General features: G+C 39.9%; 2 protein-coding genes across 5 annotated transcripts in view; both read left to right on the top strand.

Annotated features, from left to right (window-relative positions):
- The window catches only part of il34 (interleukin 34), a 33,564-nt gene extending 29,674 nt beyond the window's left edge, over positions 1 to 3,890 (top strand). Inside the window, 1 exon segment of the mRNA XM_047596800.1 lies at positions 1 to 3,890. Coding sequence (XP_047452756.1) covers positions 1 to 48 — 48 coding nt within the window. The 3' untranslated portion in view covers positions 49 to 3,890.
- Positions 3,891 to 7,060: 3,170 nt separating this feature from the next.
- The window catches only part of lonp2 (lon peptidase 2, peroxisomal), a 31,022-nt gene continuing 19,998 nt past the window's right edge, over positions 7,061 to 18,084 (top strand). Inside the window, exons 1-8 of one of the 4 annotated variants that reach the window (XM_047595631.1) lie at positions 7,061 to 7,125; positions 7,263 to 7,542; positions 9,223 to 9,358; positions 11,631 to 11,744; positions 15,097 to 15,228; positions 15,435 to 15,557; positions 15,638 to 15,801; positions 15,965 to 16,059. In XM_047595631.1, the coding sequence (XP_047451587.1) occupies positions 7,310 to 7,542; positions 9,223 to 9,358; positions 11,631 to 11,744; positions 15,097 to 15,228; positions 15,435 to 15,557; positions 15,638 to 15,801; positions 15,965 to 16,059 (997 nt within the window). In that variant the 5' untranslated portion in view covers positions 7,061 to 7,125; positions 7,263 to 7,309. Of the gene's footprint in view, positions 7,146 to 7,262; positions 7,543 to 9,222; positions 9,359 to 11,630; positions 11,745 to 15,096; positions 15,229 to 15,434; positions 15,558 to 15,637; positions 15,802 to 15,964; positions 16,060 to 18,084 lie in introns of all 4 variants that reach the window. The other 3 variants (XM_047595633.1, XM_047595632.1, XM_047595634.1) reach the window with 3 other exon arrangements.

Genomic DNA, 18,084 nt, shown 5'->3' with positions numbered 1-18,084 from the left:
GGAAGAAAGACTTACAGCCCGAAAGCTGAGGAGAAGCCGGCGGAGTGAAGTTGTCCCTGTTGACACGGATTAGGGATTAGTTGTAATATCTCCCCCGAGCTGCGGGGAGAGTCGAAAAAATCCACACCGAAACAAGAACATTCAGTCCTGATTTGTGAACATCACTAAATCTTTCCCAGATTTACAAGACGGACCCAAGATTGTGTCCCTGTGACAGTGGAAAAAAAAAAAAAAAAAGCTTGGCAAGGCGCCATCAGTCACAGTAGAAAGTCGTAGGCAGAGTAACTGCATCTGCACTCACTTTTTGAACATTTGGATTTTGTACAAAAAAAAGAAAGAAAAAAAAGAAAATTTTTGAGTAAAAAGCTCAAAAATGTCTCCAGCTATTGGCCAGCAAGACTGAAAATTATTTTTCTCTCGATGCCGTCTCCTATGAATCCGGTTACTGCATCTGGAAGAGGTTCGTTCATGTTCACTTATGTCGACTGAATGGATGATCAGTTCATTATCATCTCCTAAGGTGGATTCTTTGAGGAGGAAGTTGGGAAAGCAAAGGGTTAACTTCACCTGAACGGGGAGGGGCGGGGCATCACTGAGAGCTTTGCCATTTCTCAGCTTTTTTTAAAAGACAAAAAAAAAAAAGAAAAGAAAAAAAAAAGCCACCCTTCGACCTGCATCGTTCACCTCGGACCCCAAACGTCAGATTATGCTGAGTAGCTTCAGCTGGCTTTGCGTGCTTCTATGACTGCTCTTTGAAACCGCGATGAGCGAGAGCAGCGAGCATGAACTGGTGTCAACTACTGTTTCCTCTTTCTCGATCAGTTGTTGAATATATGTTTAACATATTGTGTTTTTACGAGCGTGCAACAGGCCCATACTGCAAAACTCTGTTCATTTGTTCATGGAACGGATCCAAAAATGAAAACAACTTTTAGACGGAGTGAAAGCCGAATCCACCCTATGCATTTTATATCTACTGTACATCTGTTTTTGTTGTTCTTTGTTGTCTTTATTATTATTTTTTTTTTTTTTATCCAGGCAACTATTGAATATTTTTTAATGACTTTGTGCAAAGCTCATGGTTGATTGTTAATATTTCAAGTTTGAAATTAACATTTTTTAAATAGTCAACTGGCCTAAGGTTTTAAATAGATAAATTCACACTCTATCCCAGTTCAGCCAATAGAAAAACATAAAGATAACGGGTCACTTTATTTTTTTTAATTTTTTTAATTTTTTCCAGGTTGAACACTTTCACAGAATTCTGTACATACTAGAAATCCATGTATAAGTAGCTATAAAATACGTGTCAGGCAAGAAGAATGGAGGCCGAGCTTGCATATAATAAAAATAAATTTTATCAACAAAGCAGCTTTCAAAATAGAATTATATGAATTGAAAGACAACATATTTAACAGAAGGTAGAACCAAAGTAATTGATGAATATGTTCTGTTGAGAAAGTGCCATTTGAGTTGAAGTGAGAGGTTTTAAAGAGCGCAGCAAAGGCCCCGGTCACCGGGTAGGACAAGTCAAAATGTGGGACACTTATTGGGCTCATACAGTTTTCTGTCATAGGAAAGAACCAGACAGTAATAGTTGTTAAAATAGTTCTAAGATTTGCGATGGTTTGCATGTTGTTGCCTAGTGTTAATTCTGCTGCTTCCTAGAATATTGTGAAGTGCAGAGCCAAGCTTTTTTTTTTTTTTTTGCAAAGGAAAAGGAATGGTTGAATCTCAGGTTGCAGTTTAGTCAGATAAGCGTCAAAAGTGAAAAATGTCTTCTTATCTACTGGCCCATTTTCCAATATGATCAGATAAAGCACCCACGCAGTAACGCTGGTAGCACTGGGGCCACGGATCATCAGTAAGCCATTCAGCTGCAGGGATTTTTGAACAATGGTTGTGAAATCCTAAGATGAAAGCAAGAAATCAAGAAAAGAAACCATAGTTTTGTTTTTTTTCTGCAAACACAGCAGAACCAACTTAAACCCAGCTCCTGTGAGTATGGCAACAGGAAGATGTGAAAACCTGAAGGAGTCAAAATCCCTTCAAGAAATAATCTGCTGTTGCCATCGCTGCACAGGCAAATCAAGCAATTGTTTAGAGTCCTGATTTAAAAAAAAAAAAAGTAAAAATCTTTTTTTGTAACAACAACCACCACCAGCATAAACAATGCTCCATCCTCACGTACCAACAGATCGAGGGACGGCCCTGGACGTTATTGTTGTGACTGCCAAATGCCTTATTGTCGATGTTTTAGTTGTGTCCATCATGCCAAACCCCGCCTGTTTGTACAAAGGCCAGACTGTTAGAAGGACCAAGTCCATGCGACACAGCCGGGGTTTGCTCCGGTTCCCACGATACCTCTTGTGTGTCGAGTCAGGATTTGTGATGGGGATGCACAGTACAGTACACAGTACCTTATCACAACTAACCGGCAGTTAATGTTTAGTTGAACAGTTACCTGTTTACACCTGCTTCTGTGCACTTAATAAAAGTCTACTGTTCCACAGTATTCAACAAATTTAAAAAGGGGGGGGTAGGCCACCTATAATGGTTGGGATTAGAGTGTCCCTCGGTCTTTTCTTTTCACTCGATGCAGACGTCCTCTTTTGTTTGTTCCTCATACCTCTGCACCCTCTGTTTCTTTAAGGCACTGGAATAATACACCAGTGGCCCTTCTGGGATGTTTCTGAATGAGTGATTTGTGAGGCACATGTTTGGTTTAGGCAACTTCCTGCATTCTGATATACCTAATCTTAAACAGGTCTCTCCCATCAGATTGAAGTTTCTTATTTGGTGATTCTCACCATTTGTGTTTACTTTGGCGACTAAATGTGCTATGCTATGTTTGATATTTGTACGTGTATCTGCGTTTGCTGCCACCATTCAGTAGAAGCACCGGGGCATAATTCGCTCATTGCTACGTGCTTTCTGTGTTTTTCTGAAGCCGTCATTCGTGCATGTAAGTCACAGCGCTGGCGGCTTTTATCTCCTGGTTCCTTGCCTGCAAATCCTGACATGCTGGTTCAGTCAGTTTATTGTGCAACAGTCTCTGACCCCCATTTTAACCTTTGGGTTCACTGCTTTTTTTCTTCTTTTTTTTACAGTACTTACCAGAGGTAGTTTCAGAAGTGCCCAAAAATAAATCCATAATAAATAGTTATTTTTTTCAAGATGGCAGTTAAGAAAATTGGATTGCTTAAGTTCAATGCAAAATTACAAATTATAAGTATACAGCACAATTAGAAATGTATTTTTGTATATGTAACTTTTCATTTCATGAAATTGTATTTATTGCACAAACGAAATGATGTTTTTTTTATTTTAATTGTGCTACTCCCAAGACTGGACAAAGGTTCTATTTGTGAAAGCTTTCTGTATGTTTGGGAGTTAGAGTTTGTGCATTCACTCCTGACACATGATATCTCATTCAATTATAAGGTTAATGATACCACACGTGGTTTTCAGTCTTCCTCGATGAAGAATATTGGCATACAAGATGAATGATAATTATTGGTATACTGTATTTCTATAAATATATTGCCTGTACTTATTGTACTTATTATATATATATATATTTATATATATACATATTTTTTCAATCTTATGTGACTGTATGGTTGTCTTTTTAGTAACCACGACAGACTCTTAAGGTGTATTCAAACGTCCCTCGTTGTGCAAATGAAAGCAATATTTCCATCCGGCAGGAGCACCAGAGAAATCCATGAAAGGTTGTTTTTCTGCGGTCCGAAGATAGATTTTAGAAAAAGATTTTCTTTTTTTTATACTCAAGATATAGAATATTTATTTTTTGGAAATGTATGATGTTATTTGACAGTACTTTTATGAAAGAAATAAGAAATAAATCACTATTTTTTATCAACTAACGCTGCATCCGCACTCCAGTTATTTGCAGTTTTGGGCAAATTGTTTCAATTGTGCATCTGCTGATTGGCAATGGTGACACACACACTGTTCAGCCACAACATTTTGACCAACGTCAGGAGAAGTGAATACCGTTGACCACGTTGTGACAATACAACGTTCTGCTGAGAAACTTTTGGACCTGACATTCGTTTAGATGTTACTTAGACACGTAGCACCCGCCCAGACCAGACCAGTCACCCCATACCCCATAGCAATGACACCCCTTGATGGCAGCAGTCATCCCCAGCAGGATACAGTCTCAAGGTGTAGACCTGGCCTCCAAATTTACTAGATCCCAAATTTATCGAGTGTGGAATGATCCACACACACACAACATTGTGTTTACAGACACCACAGGTCATCCTCAGAAACCCCATGTCCATTCTCTGATGAGGCACATAATGTTATGTCTGGTGTAAACACAGGTTTATGTAATTGTGGTGCCAATTTAACATTATTATAAACCTCTGGGTTATAAATTAAGCTAATACATGTTCAGATATTGGTCATATTTAACTACAGAAGTATATTTATGTATGCAATATTTTAATCTCCAGAGATACCACGGTACATCATCTGGCTGAAGCTATAATCTTCTATTTTGATTTCACCATCACTAAGAGCATAAAGAATCTTAGTCTCTTAAGTAACATTTAAACATGTGTAAAAGATTTGGTAGCTCTCAATGGCCTTTTTCTGCCTCTTTTTCCAAAGGTAACAGGATGTCATTGGCAAGAGAGTACAAAATACAAAGCTAAACATAGTGCAAGATATTCACCACTGTGCAGGTTTTGTAAGTTTTTAGCAGAACAAGCCGTTTCCCCCTTGGCACTCCTCTTGGTGCGAAGCTAAGTTTCATATGAGCTTCTAATAAAAACCTTTCGTATCAGATGGCTTTTTCGGGAAGTCAGTGGCTGGTGTGGAAAGAAGTCTAATTCCAATCCTGTGAAACGCTGCTACGCTGCTCCGGGTCTCTGTGGTTTAGCTGCAATCCTACAATTCACAGTACAGGGCAGTTTATTGTTTACATCTGCTTTGAATACCACTTTTCAAAAAGGTGAAACCGGAGAATACAGTGGTGCTTTTTGAGCAGCTGTGGTCCTTGTTTCATAACGTTATACAGTTTATCCACGTGGAGAGAGGCACAACAGAGATTCATATTCATGAGTGGCTGTGTACAAAATGTGGTTAGAGACAATAACATTCATTGTTGTCAATCAGTCAGTCTTTGAGAAATGATAGTGTACACATTTAGTTGAAGTTTTCTTCCTTTTTTTGGACTGTGGTTTGTTCAATTGGAGTAGGAGACTGGTTTGAAGCTGATATTTATAGTACATAGTTGGCAGAGTACACAGTCTGTTGTCTGTATATAGTTTCTATATTGCTTATATTACAGCCAGAGTTGCCTGTGGTCTGCTTGCATGGACCTGCACAGTTCCCCTTAGAGACCAACAGCACATTGGATTGTACTGTGAAACTTCAGCTAACTTTGTTTCATAGTACATATGCTTCTCTTCAGTGAATGCCTTTGCACACCAATGAGCTAGCATGGAGTAGAAGGCCATGGAAATGCTCCTCCACGCCAAGCTCCAAAATCAGTCTCGTCACGCCTTATTCTACTAAACTCCTAAATCTCCCTAAAGCACTAGTGTGACATTTGTAAACTTTTTATTGCAAAGACATGCTTAAGAGGTTGTAAAGTCCCTCTTAACACCCTCAGCTTTATATAATGGAGATCCTCCCCAGCCAAGCTATACGTGATGTCATGGATAATGTGCAGCTGATCTGCGTGAATCCTCAAAAGGATTAGCCCTAACAGTTTTGAGAACTTTGAACAAACGCTTCAGGCAGCACAAAGCTCCAGGAGGTGGAGCAGGAGAACAGTGTAAATTGCTTGGGAGCAGCATTCTCCAGTCTGAAGAATGTAAAGAACACGCTCAATCTCCAGGTAAATCACCTTGGGGTTTGTGCTGCACTGGTATTGGGTATTAATTAATTGAATTTGTCAAGACCCTAATTTCAAAACTACTCAGAGATTTAAACTTTCCCTGATCATTGACCAGGTTTAGTAGGGTGGGGGGTGAAAAAGCTAATTTTTTTCTTTAGACTACACAGCAGAGGTGATGCAGCAATGTATTCAGCAAGGTCTTGAGTTCACTGTGGGCGTCGAATGAAGCATGATGATGTCTTTCACTGCACCATGAAACATCATTTTTCAACTCAGTGACTTTTTGGAAGTACTGATGCATTTCTGAGTGATTACTTGTTTTTGGCACTCAAATTGTCCAGTTTGACTGATGAGGAGCTGTAAAATCTATATTATTTACTGCAGTTACCCACAATTGGAAGTAAAGCTAGCTTGTTGCTATTTCATTTAGCTTAAAGCTAATATACAGCTGTATGATAGTTGTATGCAGGACATTTGTCCCAAAATCTAAATGCTTACAAAAGCTTAGGCCACTTGTGTAGGCCAAAGTGTAGGGTGTGCGTAGAAGTATAACTATCACCGAAAGCAGACACCAGCACGGCCATTCGGGCCACGTTGCGCTTCATTTCAGATATGATATAGGGTTTTCAGAAATCTGCTGGTTTTCCGGTACCTCTCTGTTCAAAGCGCTTACTCATCCCTTAGTTCTCTGAAACTCTCTGAGGTTCAGTCAGATAGCAGTACATACCCCTTTTGCATACAGCCACTTCTTCAATGCAGCACTAAGCGTTCATTTCTATTTCTATTTATATAGTTCATACACAGTACTTCAGAGTACTTTGATACAGTAAGAATACAACTGCGAGCCAATTTAAATACCGAGGCATAAAGCCATTTAGAGCAGTGTAACAGAATTTTTAAAAATACATTATCGTTTCCAAGAACAGGTGCAGTGTGTTCAGGTGTAATATGCTTGGTCTGTATAACCAATGGGCTTTAGGAAATAAAGCGAGGTCCTAAAACAAAGTAAGCTCTGCAAGCTCTACCATGATACATATTAGTGTATTTTATTTATTTGTAATTCATTAATCACATATAAAAATATGATTTTGTTGCAAAATGCGGTTTCCTCAAGGGTTAAAATGTCTACGCGCGATACTGAATATGTAGTCGCATATATGAAGTTTGTCCCTCTGTGGTTACCGTAGGCAACCCAGTTACGGAAGTAAAAGAAGTGGGATTATTTATGGGAGAAAAAACTATTTGAGGTACGTTGGACGTAAGAAAGGTGCGAACAAAGTGTGCACAGACAAACACTAATTATGTTTCTTTTGAGTAAAAATTATATTTGAACATTTCCTTCGTTTATTTTCACTTCATACATTTTGTGCGTATTTGACAACAGGAGTTGTGTTACAAAACAGTGACCCTGGTTCTGGAAGACTCCTGACAATGGCCTCCGGTGGAGGAATTCAGATACCGAGCCGTCTCCCGTTGCTGCTGACCCACGAAGGCGTGCTCCTCCCGGGCTCGACCGTCCGGTTCAGCGTGGACTCTCCGCGGAACATGCAGCTGGTCAGCCAACGCTTGCTGAAGGGGACCTCGCTGAAAAGCACCATCATAGGAGTGATTCCCAACACCAGAGACCCAGAGCACGACACCGACCAGCTGCCAACGCTGCACAAGTAATAAACATTTAGCTGTATAAGAGACTGGGATGAATACTTGTTTTGGAGGTGTGTGTCACATAACAGCTGATAAGACGCACACTCACTTGGCAGTTTATTATTAAATCAATACAGTGTAATATAACAGTCCTGCAATGATTCCTCCTTCATGTTTGTAATAATATTTACTTTGTGCTCAACAGGCAATTTAATTAGCTGGTCATTTTGGAGGATGTAGTAAATAAACATAACTATATATCAATATAATCCAATGGCACTACTAACCGCAACTCCAAAATTAAAAAACAAACAAACAAACAAAAAAAGCTGAATCATCAGTTCTCCTCTGTTATTGTAAATACTGCTAGATAAGAAAGAAGATCACATTTATTTCTGGCATATAAAAGTAGTTTATAGTTAAGGCAATATAATTAGTTAATTCTCATCCACTTTTCTCCTTCTCCTCATTTTGGTGATAGGTGAAAAGGTGGATAATAGTGACCACCACATAAACAACATGTAGGTTCAGCATATAAACTAATATTATCAAGTTTCCCTGGCATGAGACTGTATATTTTGTTAACTTTCTTATATGTCCTGCCGTAATGCGGTCAATTCTTTGATTTAATTCTTTTTTATTATGCGCAGTTCATACTTTTTTCAGCTGCTGCAGTGTGAGTTCTAGAAACATTGTGACAGTGGCCAGGCAAACACAGGGAGCTGGACTTTGAGCTTTCCTCTGCAGTAAACCAGGCTACTCTCTTGCTTATTTCCCAGTCGTATGTCTCTACGAAACCCACGCATGTTTCAACTCACTGCACTGTGTCAAACTATATGAATTTGTGAGAACAAAATAAATACACAAATAACCTTTCCCTGAAGTTGTTGAGGTAGACCGTGAATAAGTGACGCACATGTGGTTATTCAGTTGTTCCCTTAGTGCATTTTTATTCAGAGACACGGCATCTTCATAAACCATCTCATGCGTAGCGTGATAAATACATTTTTTCAGGAAGAATCAGCTGATTTTAATTTTTGTGAGCAACACATCTCACAGGCGAGTGACTGGTAACTGGTGCATTTATGTGGCTTCAGGGATCGGAGGGAGGGAGAGAGGGAGGGAGAGGGAATCTAACTAGTAGGGAGCAAAGAGTATTTGAGATGTGACGTCTATTTTGTTGTGTGTCTATGGTAGAGCAAATTAGACTATAGTGGGACTGTCAAAGCAGTTTCAGGAAATTGATAATCTGTCATACTCTATATATCTGCTTTATTGGTTGATAAATATCATAGATCTAGAGTTGCAGTATCACCACAGATTACCTTTTAAATAACTGTTTAATGTCACACATTGATGCTCGTTTTTAACACAGACTAATCTGCAGATTACTTTTCTGATTAGTCCAATAGTAGTTTTGTCTGTCAAAATGTGAGAAAATAGAGGAAAAAGCTTCTAAAATCACAAATCTGATTTAACATCTTTAGTAGGAATACCTATGCCTGACATGTAATACCATTTGAATGAGAATCAGGTTAGTGACTCACAAGCAATACAGCACCCACTTGTTCTAACATATCTGTTTACTATCTAAATGAATAGATGTCTGAGAGGAATGCTACTTTTTATGGGTGTGATTGTCTTTCCAGTTAACTTGTCTCTGGGCTCACTCTGCCTTTTCCCTCCTCCTCTCTGATTAGAATCGGTACAGCGGGGATTGCTGTGCAGGTGGTGGGGAGTAACTGGCCCAAGCCCCACTACACCCTCCTCATCACTGGACTGTGCCGCTTTAAGGTGTCAAGTGTGTTGAAGGAGAAACCCTTTGTCCTTGCTGAGGTAAAACCGCTTTGATGTTTACCTTTTGATCTCATCATGTGTGGGAGGTTCACTTAGCGGCAGACTTCAGTGTTTAGCTGCACTTGATGGTTGCAGGTTTCCAGTTTGTTGCACCTCTGGTATGTGCTGTCAGGTGTGCACTCTTACACCCGTAATCACACTAAACATTGGTATCACACTGAAGGAGACTCTCACGATACAATATGCAACCTATTTGAGTAAATAATCCTGTGTCATATCAGTAAACAGTCTGTAATCATATTTAAAACCTTGTTATTTTACTATTTTTGGATGATTTCAATATTTTGTTTACTTTAAGAGGCCATATTTTTCTGACTACATGTAGTAATGTACATATTTCTCTTACATTGCTGCATCATTTCTTTTTTACCCTCTACCTGAAACCCATTTAAGTCTACCATCATGAAAACACAAACCCTGCTCTGATTGATCCACTGGCCTATTCTGTTACATTTGGTCAACAGTTCAGTGCATGTGTCCTGTTGAACAAGTAAGGCTTGGTGCTGTGTGCTGTACTGTAATCACATCGATATTGAGTGGTTTATGGTAGTTTTGTTAAATATCGACACCATTGTTACTGGAGTTCCTGTAATGCAGAAGATGTCAGAGTAGATAATGTGTAGGACGTCCACTGAGAGATCTGGACAAGGAACTGCACTTTGGACCAGTCACAGCTGTTGTGGTCTGCTTCTGGGGAATTGAACATGCTTTAGAAGCAGCTTTGTTTTCTGTTGGAAACAGTAACTGTACTTTTAAAGAACATGGACGATGGGGCCTTTGTCATGCACATAAAAAGCTCTATGGCACACCAAATGAAATAGGAAAAATAAAATACCTTTTAAGTGAAGCAAGCCTGAAGCAATCATGTGTACCATATTAATATGGTCTAATAAATGTCTGTAAAATGTTTTCTTTCTTCTTAAATACTTGCAAAGTTGTTTTAGGGCTTTACCACTGCTACCAACTGTCAATCATGTGAATGAAGCAAAGAAGTAACAGGACTGTGTGTCAGATCAATCCAAATTCGGCCTCTCTCGTAAAAACATTCAGGGCATTTCAAATGAAATAGTGTCAAAGGTGCATCATAACCTCTTCGTATTGAGGCCTGTTTTCTGCCTACCGTGCAAAAATGACACATAATAATAAATGAGTTACATCTTCACAACTCCAAGGCCTGAATGAATAATTAAACCCGATATGTGGGTTAGAAGCCCAGTTCAAATTTGAATTGTAAAATTTGATGAGTAACTACGCAAAAGTAGATGGTAAAAAGGTGCATCTGAACAATTTATGTCCAGGCAGAATCACAAATTATGCCTTTTTGTCACATTTTGACACCATATGTGCCATTTGACCTTTCTCAGGTACCAGTCTGAAAAACTAATTTAGTTTCACTGATATATCACTAAATACAAGTACAATAGTTTTCAGTCATTCACCCAGACCATGTGTAAAATTAGGCCTTTCGTGAAACTGAAAGGAGAACATCTCGACAACTGATTGGTCAATTTTAATGATTTAATGACCTCCATCGACCAATTAGAGTCTAGAGAATCGAACGTCATCCTCAAATTTACCATAGCATCTACCACTGACAATCCAGAGCGAAGTAAACACAAAGATCACATATGGTCAGCGACCCTACACTCCAACCTAGAAGCCTTTTCCTTTTAATGTAAACGAACGGGAGCTTCCTGATTCATTTCAAAATGATGCAGAGTCATAGGAGAAGCCAATAGTAGCATTTTTTGGAGCTGGAATATAACTTTTAATCACAAAACAGCAAAGGTAAGACATACTTTATGATTTTGCGAATGTTATTTTCTTGACTCTTTGGCCTCTAGCTCTCTAAATTTTTGTCACACAGTGAAGAGACATACATCAATATAATCAGCAGGATATCTGCTTTTATATGGCACGTTTGTGTGGTTATTTTGAAGAGGTGAGGTTAGTAGAAGCACTTAATGGTTGTGTTGGTGTTTTCGTCACGATCCCCTACAATTGCTTGGGGTTTTATTTGTGTTTCGTTTAGGTGGGAATGCCTGATAGAGGCCTTAAATGAGTTTCTCCCATTCATTTTGGTGTATTACATGTTCGGAATGGTGCATGCTATCATGCGTTTAAACCATCTGTAGTGTACAGATCTGACAGCTCGGGTCAATGCGGATAGGTAGCAAAAGATTGAGTGATTTATGTCATTTCACAAGTGATAAATGTATAGCAGACTGAACTGTGTGACATAACATTGTAGGTGGAGCAGTTGGATAAACTGGAGCAGTACACGACCTCGGCAACAGACGGTGTGACAGCAGAGGATGGAGAGCTGGGGGAGCTGTCCCAGACCTTCTACCAGACGGCCTTACAGGTGTGTGCACCTGTGCATTAACATAAGAGAAAAGGCGATAAAGATAGATTGAAATACGTCCCTTGAGTATCTGATTGAGCAGAGTAGAAAAAGATCTCAATTTCCTCACCTTTTTCTTGATTTATAACTCGTGAAATTATTTCCTGATGTTTCTTTAATATTTCTTAGGCGATTATTTTAAAAGGACCTGCCGTTTCCTACTTACTGTTACTGTACTGTTACTGTTGTCCTGGAAAGTCCTTTTTCATCATGTTTGAGATAAGGAAGAAAATTATAAATGAACACAGTAGACATTAATAATAATTACGAAAACATAAGTAATTTAAGTTGAAGAGAAAGGAAGGAGGTTGTAGTCAGTCATACATAGAATTCATTTAATTCTGTAGAAGTTTAGGGACCTCTGGCCAAAGACATTTGAGAGAAAAGCATTTAATATGACCTGTGCAGCAAAGGCACCTGGAGAAACATAAACAGTGATTTATTTTTCCCCAATAACTGTTATCATTGCAGCTTTCACACTACGTCTTTCAAAGTGGTTTTCTGTTCTCGATTTTGCAATTTCTTCCTGCAGATAATCTTTGTATATTTTTACATGTTGTTTGGTTGCCTTGCACTCATAGCATGCCATCATGATGTCTCCACTGTTTGTCAATGATGTTCTGGTCAGAATTGTCCCCATACTGCCCCAAACCAGAACATTTCCATGCCACTGCGTCACACTCAGCCACACGTTGTTTTCATCACATGCAGCTCCTCTTTTCCCTCGAAAAATACTTTTGGTGATTGTTACAAAACAGCTCAAGATTGATGTTCTGTCTTCAGAGCTCCATGCCCAAACAGATCGATTTCATCTAGATCCCGCTTGGAAAAACATCAAACATTGACCTTTCCTCGAGGTCTCGCTTCTGTGTAGACCCTACTTGTGCCTCAAAGCCTGCTGCGGTGTGATAAGCCTTTCATGAACCCTTATCATTTAAAGCACTATAATCCTAAGATATATACACTCACTTGGAAGTTATTTAGGTAATTTGGTGAAAACAAATGCATTCTAATCTTACAGTACAGTCCTGCACCAAATCTTAGCTTCATGCCTGTTGTAAATAAAGAATCAGAAGCAGCTAGATATGTAGTGCAGAAGGTTGTCTGCAGCAAATAATAGAAAGACTGGTTATGAAACAGGGAAAAAGGTGAAACGGAAAGAACGAGGACAAATACATGAGTGAACAAAGCTAAATTCAAGTCTAAAGATATCAGCGGCCCTTCAGTGTTTCTGCCTAAAGTCTTATAGTTTCCTCATTGCTGCCACTTTATGAGGAGATTTCCAGTTGAATCATTTTCTTAGCAGCTGTCAGACCTGCCAAATGCAAATGCTCTCGGACTTCTTTTATAAATTAGACTGAGACGTATGAGTAAATCTGATGACGCTTTTTTTTTTTTTTTTAAACCGCTTTCCAAAGATTAACATTGTCAGTTGTCTGGTCAAACCATGTGAAAACAGGCACCGGCTATTTACAACTCAAGTGAGTCATTTGGAGATTTTGTTTTGCATTCCTGCCAAAATAAGGTTCATCCAAATGTTTTCTTTGTCAGGTCTTGGCATGCCTTCCATTTAGCTGCTGTCTAATTCTACAAGTCAGAATCAGAATCAGAAAAAAATCTTTATTTATCCCCAAGAGGCAATTAGGAGGGCTATGAGCAAGAGAAGAAATACACAGAGGTGGGTGGTCAAAAGCAGTGCATTGTGTGCAATGGCAGGCCTGCTGTCTATAACAGTATGGAGGTAACAAGACGGACGTATCTATAATGCGTTGAGTCATTAAGGATCGCCGAGCCAGGCCACTTGCTTACTGCTCCTACACTGTCAGAACAGTTCCTACCCTTTAGGTAGACAGGACCCTGAAAAACTTTGATTTTCAGTGTCCAGCATCCAGCATAGTGTGCTCCTCATGTGGCCACAGCTAATTGAGAGTGACATTAAAAACGTGTGGGATTGTTTGTCTTGTCACTAATGTTTTCACATGTTTATTTGATTAATGAGAGTGACGGGAAACTCAGAGGCAGGGATCAGTCTAACTCTATTAACTGCACTCTGACTGTGACTAATCCTCTCGGCGTTGCATTTGTCGGGATAAACTTTCTGACTTATTGGCCATTATAACTAATTGGCAACACTATGATTGCGGGCAAGATTATTTTGCAGATCACATCCGCTGACGTCAGACCAGACTTGATTGATAGATTGAGTAAAATTTGATCCAGTGTTTGCTACCACTGTTGTCTTCCGCATTTCCACCTGTGGCTGTGGACACAAAGCTTTCAGTGCTAACAAATACAGCAGCTTAGAAGTATTTTATATGTGCCCCCTGTTTGTCGTTTCATCTTACATTTTTCGCACACACTCAAGATCCCCTTTGGGGAATGTTGGAGCTTGAACAAATTTCTTCATGATGAATTACCTGAACCATGAAGCTGTACATTTACTTCAAGCTTTTGACACTTGATATAGCAGGTCGTAATTCTTTCATCCAGATGTGCATGCTTATGTATGATTTGATTTATAGTATAGACGTTGGTGTACACATACATACATCATGTTATTTATGCAGTAGATGAAACTACAGTTACTTTTTGCATAAATACTGAAGACAAGTCAAACTTAAAACAGGAATATGATATTAATTATTTTAAGATATTCTCCTGGGGAGACTTGGTTACCTTAGAACAGAAAGAACAGCCACGCCAGCTGTTTCCAGCCTTTGTCATTCAAAAAAAAACAAGCACGCAAGAGCAGCTGGTCACAAAATCCACAAGTCTGTATATCTTTTCTATCTTTTTGTTTTCCTTTTTCAAATTGGAGCCTGAAAGTAATGGGACTGAAATTAGGTAAGATTCACAGCACAACTGCATGCGTTCAAATTCAGTAGCTGGGTAGCTAGAGCCTACAGCCTGTTGATTTACCTCAGTCTGAAGTGTATGTCGCAGTCTAAGGCCATGTGTACTCTAGGTCATGTTTTTGACTCCTGTGTATTTGGCTCCTAAAGAGCCCCATGTGATGCTGCCAAAAAATCAGTTAATGAGAAGACACAAAGGGCTTTTAGGACTTTTATGAAGCTATAATACATGCAATAGATTGTGCCATGCATTTGCATAATTAACTAAATTAATAAAGTGTGGGGAAAAAAAAGGAGTCTGAATACTCTATGTATATGTATGTAACATATGTCAACTGTATGAGTGTAACATATGTAAACTGTAGGCGCTGTTTATACTGTGTACACTGCCTGTCATGGACTGTCAAAACATGTCAAAAAATTCATTTCCCAACGTTGTGTGTGTGTTTTTGTGTGTGTAGCTGTTAGGTATGTTAGATATGTCGGTTCCGGTGGTGGCCAAGTTCAGACGTCTGTTGGACAGTCTTCCCAGAGAAACTCTACCTGACGTGGTTACATCTATGATCCGCACCTCAAACAAGGAGAAGCTACAGGTGAAGTGACTACTGTATATTCAAACTACTGTGGATGCACTGGTTCACGGTGACGTTACACAGTTGTTTGGGAAAAAGTGAATGTCGCTGGTTTTGAAGTGCTTTTTGTGTATATGTGATTTTGCTTCTTTTTTTTTTTTGTTTGTTTTCAGAGGCAAACACACAATTAATGTCTTTATATATGTGCCCTCACATTTACTCTGCAGGTCCTGGATGCAGTGAGTTTGGAGGAGCGTTTTAAGAAGGCCCTGTCCATGTTGACAAGACAGATAGAGGGGCTTAAACTGCTGCAGAAAACCAGAAAAATGAGTCCTGATAATGAAAAGAGGGTAGGAAACATTTACAAACACACATGCTCACAGACACACGCTTCACTTAGCACTCGTAACATGTTTTCTCCTTTGTATAGGTGTTATCAATGCGTAAAGGCGGAGTGTTCCCAGGCCGGCAGTTCAATCTAGATGAGGAAGATGAAGATGAAGATGGTGATGACACCACGGCCTTGGAGAGGAAGGTCCAGGGGGCCAACATGCCTGAAGCTGCTCTTCGAGTTTGCCTGAAAGAACTCAAGAGGTGAACTTTCCTCCAGATTACACCTAACACTCATCTTACCACACAAATCTAACAATATATTTACCTTTAAATGTTTACTGTAATGTTTCTCTTGAATATACTGCTTTTGTTTTCATATCCAGTCAAATTAGGGGTTCACTTGATCTCCTTGATCTGTATCCAGGTTGAAGAAGATGCCTCAGTCCATGCCTGAGTATGCCCTGACCAGAAACTACTTGGACCTGATGGTAGAGTTACCATGGAGCAAAAGCACCAAAGGTAATTGAGGCTACATACAAGCTTTGTTGGAGTTCAGCTTAGTGTGGCTCCCTCCCATGGTCTGTCTGTCTTTTATGATCCAAAGATTGCCTATACTGCATTATCACACAGCTGGGTCTGGGTTTTCCAGGTAGGCTACAAGCTTGTTCACAGTTGGAGTTGGCAAGTTTTAAAATAAAAGAAAGGTGGTCAGAATTAGAAAATCAAGGTAGTGTACTAGCACTACAAATTATTTCATTATATTAAGAGGAATGCGGTAAGGCCAGAGGTGAAGGTTTGTGCATTTCTGTCAACAAAACATGATGTATGGACTCTTGGAAGTTACGCAGCTAACGGAGTTGTTGAAGTTGAAGTTGAAGTGTAGACCATTCTATCTGTCATTGGAGTCCTCATCCACCATCATCACTGCTGCTTATGTTCCACCTGATGCTACTGCTTAGCTCGTAATGAACAAACTTCATGTGGCCACGAGTCAACAACAGGCTGATCACCTGGAGGCTACTTTTATCTTTGCGGGTGATTTTAATCACTCAAACTCAAAGACTGTGCTACCCAAATTCCACCAGCATGTTTCCTACAGGAAGCAAAACTTTGGATCATGTTTACACAAACATGGCTGCTGCCCCCTAATATTCACCCCTCATTAGCCATGTTAGGCCATCATTTAGGACCATGAAGGTGTAGCCAGCTGGGACAGACTCTATATTCCAGGACAGGTTTCAACACATGGACTGGAGTATGTTTGCTTCTCTGGCCACCTGTTGCTCACACATTGACATTGACAGCTATGCCTCCTCGTTTATGGATTACATCACCACCATCATCAAAAATGTCACAACAGATAAGCCGATCACCACATACCCCAACCAGAAGCCATGGATGAACAAGGAGATGTCCTGCTCCTGTAATGCTGCTGTCAGATCAGGTCCTGCAGCACAGCCTGGGCAAACCTGAGGAGGGGCATCAGAAAGGCTAAGCACTGCTACAAGCTGAAGATAGAGGGTCACTTCTCCAACTCCAACCCCAGACGCATGTGGCAAGGCATTCAGGCCATCACCGACAACAAACCCAGCAGCCCCACCCCCGCAACCAGGGACATCTCTGTCCTGAACGAGCTTAACAACTTTAGTACTCGCTTCAAGAGGGACAACAGAGACATCACCACCAAGACAACCACTAACCCTCTCCTCTACTGATGTTCACACAGCATGGAGTCAGATCAAGGCACGCTAGGCAGCGGGAATGGAAGAGGCTCAGTCTCAGAGCACAAAGGACTGCAGCTGGTGGTGGTGAAAACTTCCCAGCGCTTCAGTGGAATTCCACTCCCCGTCAAGAAGCGCTGCCTGCGTCAAGCATGCAGTATTGTGAAGGAGAACTGGACTGTTTTCCCAGACTGAGTAATAGCTCTTGCCCCAGAGCTTTGACCTTTGCCCTTACGAACTCTACCCCCTGCTCACTTACCTGTATATATGAGTTTTCATCTCCAAATATTGTCCATATGCCCATAAAAATATACATCATAGTATATCTATTAGTCATTCTACATGCATACCTTTACTTACTGCTTATTGCACTACTGGTTAGATCCTAAACTGCATTTCGTTGCTCTGTGTCTGCACTTAAAACTGAATCACATATAATCCAATCTATGACAAGAAATTGCTTTCGGAAGGGAGCAAGGTAAAAACATGCTTTGTTTAAATATCATCATAAAGCAACATCCTTGCAAGATAAATACTGGATTATGGTGGTTGTAATGTGATGCAGATGCTTCCCTGAAGACTGAAGAGTAATTCTGTCTTTCGAAAAACACTCGATCACGTCTTTTCTGGTCTGTCCCCTGAAGCTTTTTGAAGGCATAGCCTCAATTGAAACGGTTAGAGGGGGGCCCTCCATAACCATTTTTTTCTGAGTTTTCAGGTCATCTGAACTCCTTTAGGGTCACAAGACCGCAAAACAGGGACTTCACTATTTCAAAGTGCCAGCATTTAACTGGTTGTGTGTGTTTTGTTCAGTTTGTGTTTT

The sequence above is a fragment of the Mugil cephalus genome, chromosome 10 (genome assembly GCF_022458985.1).
Source record: "Mugil cephalus isolate CIBA_MC_2020 chromosome 10, CIBA_Mcephalus_1.1, whole genome shotgun sequence".
Lineage (NCBI taxonomy): Eukaryota > Metazoa > Chordata > Actinopteri > Mugiliformes > Mugilidae > Mugil > Mugil cephalus.
This window is presented reverse-complemented; position numbering and strand designations above follow the sequence as displayed.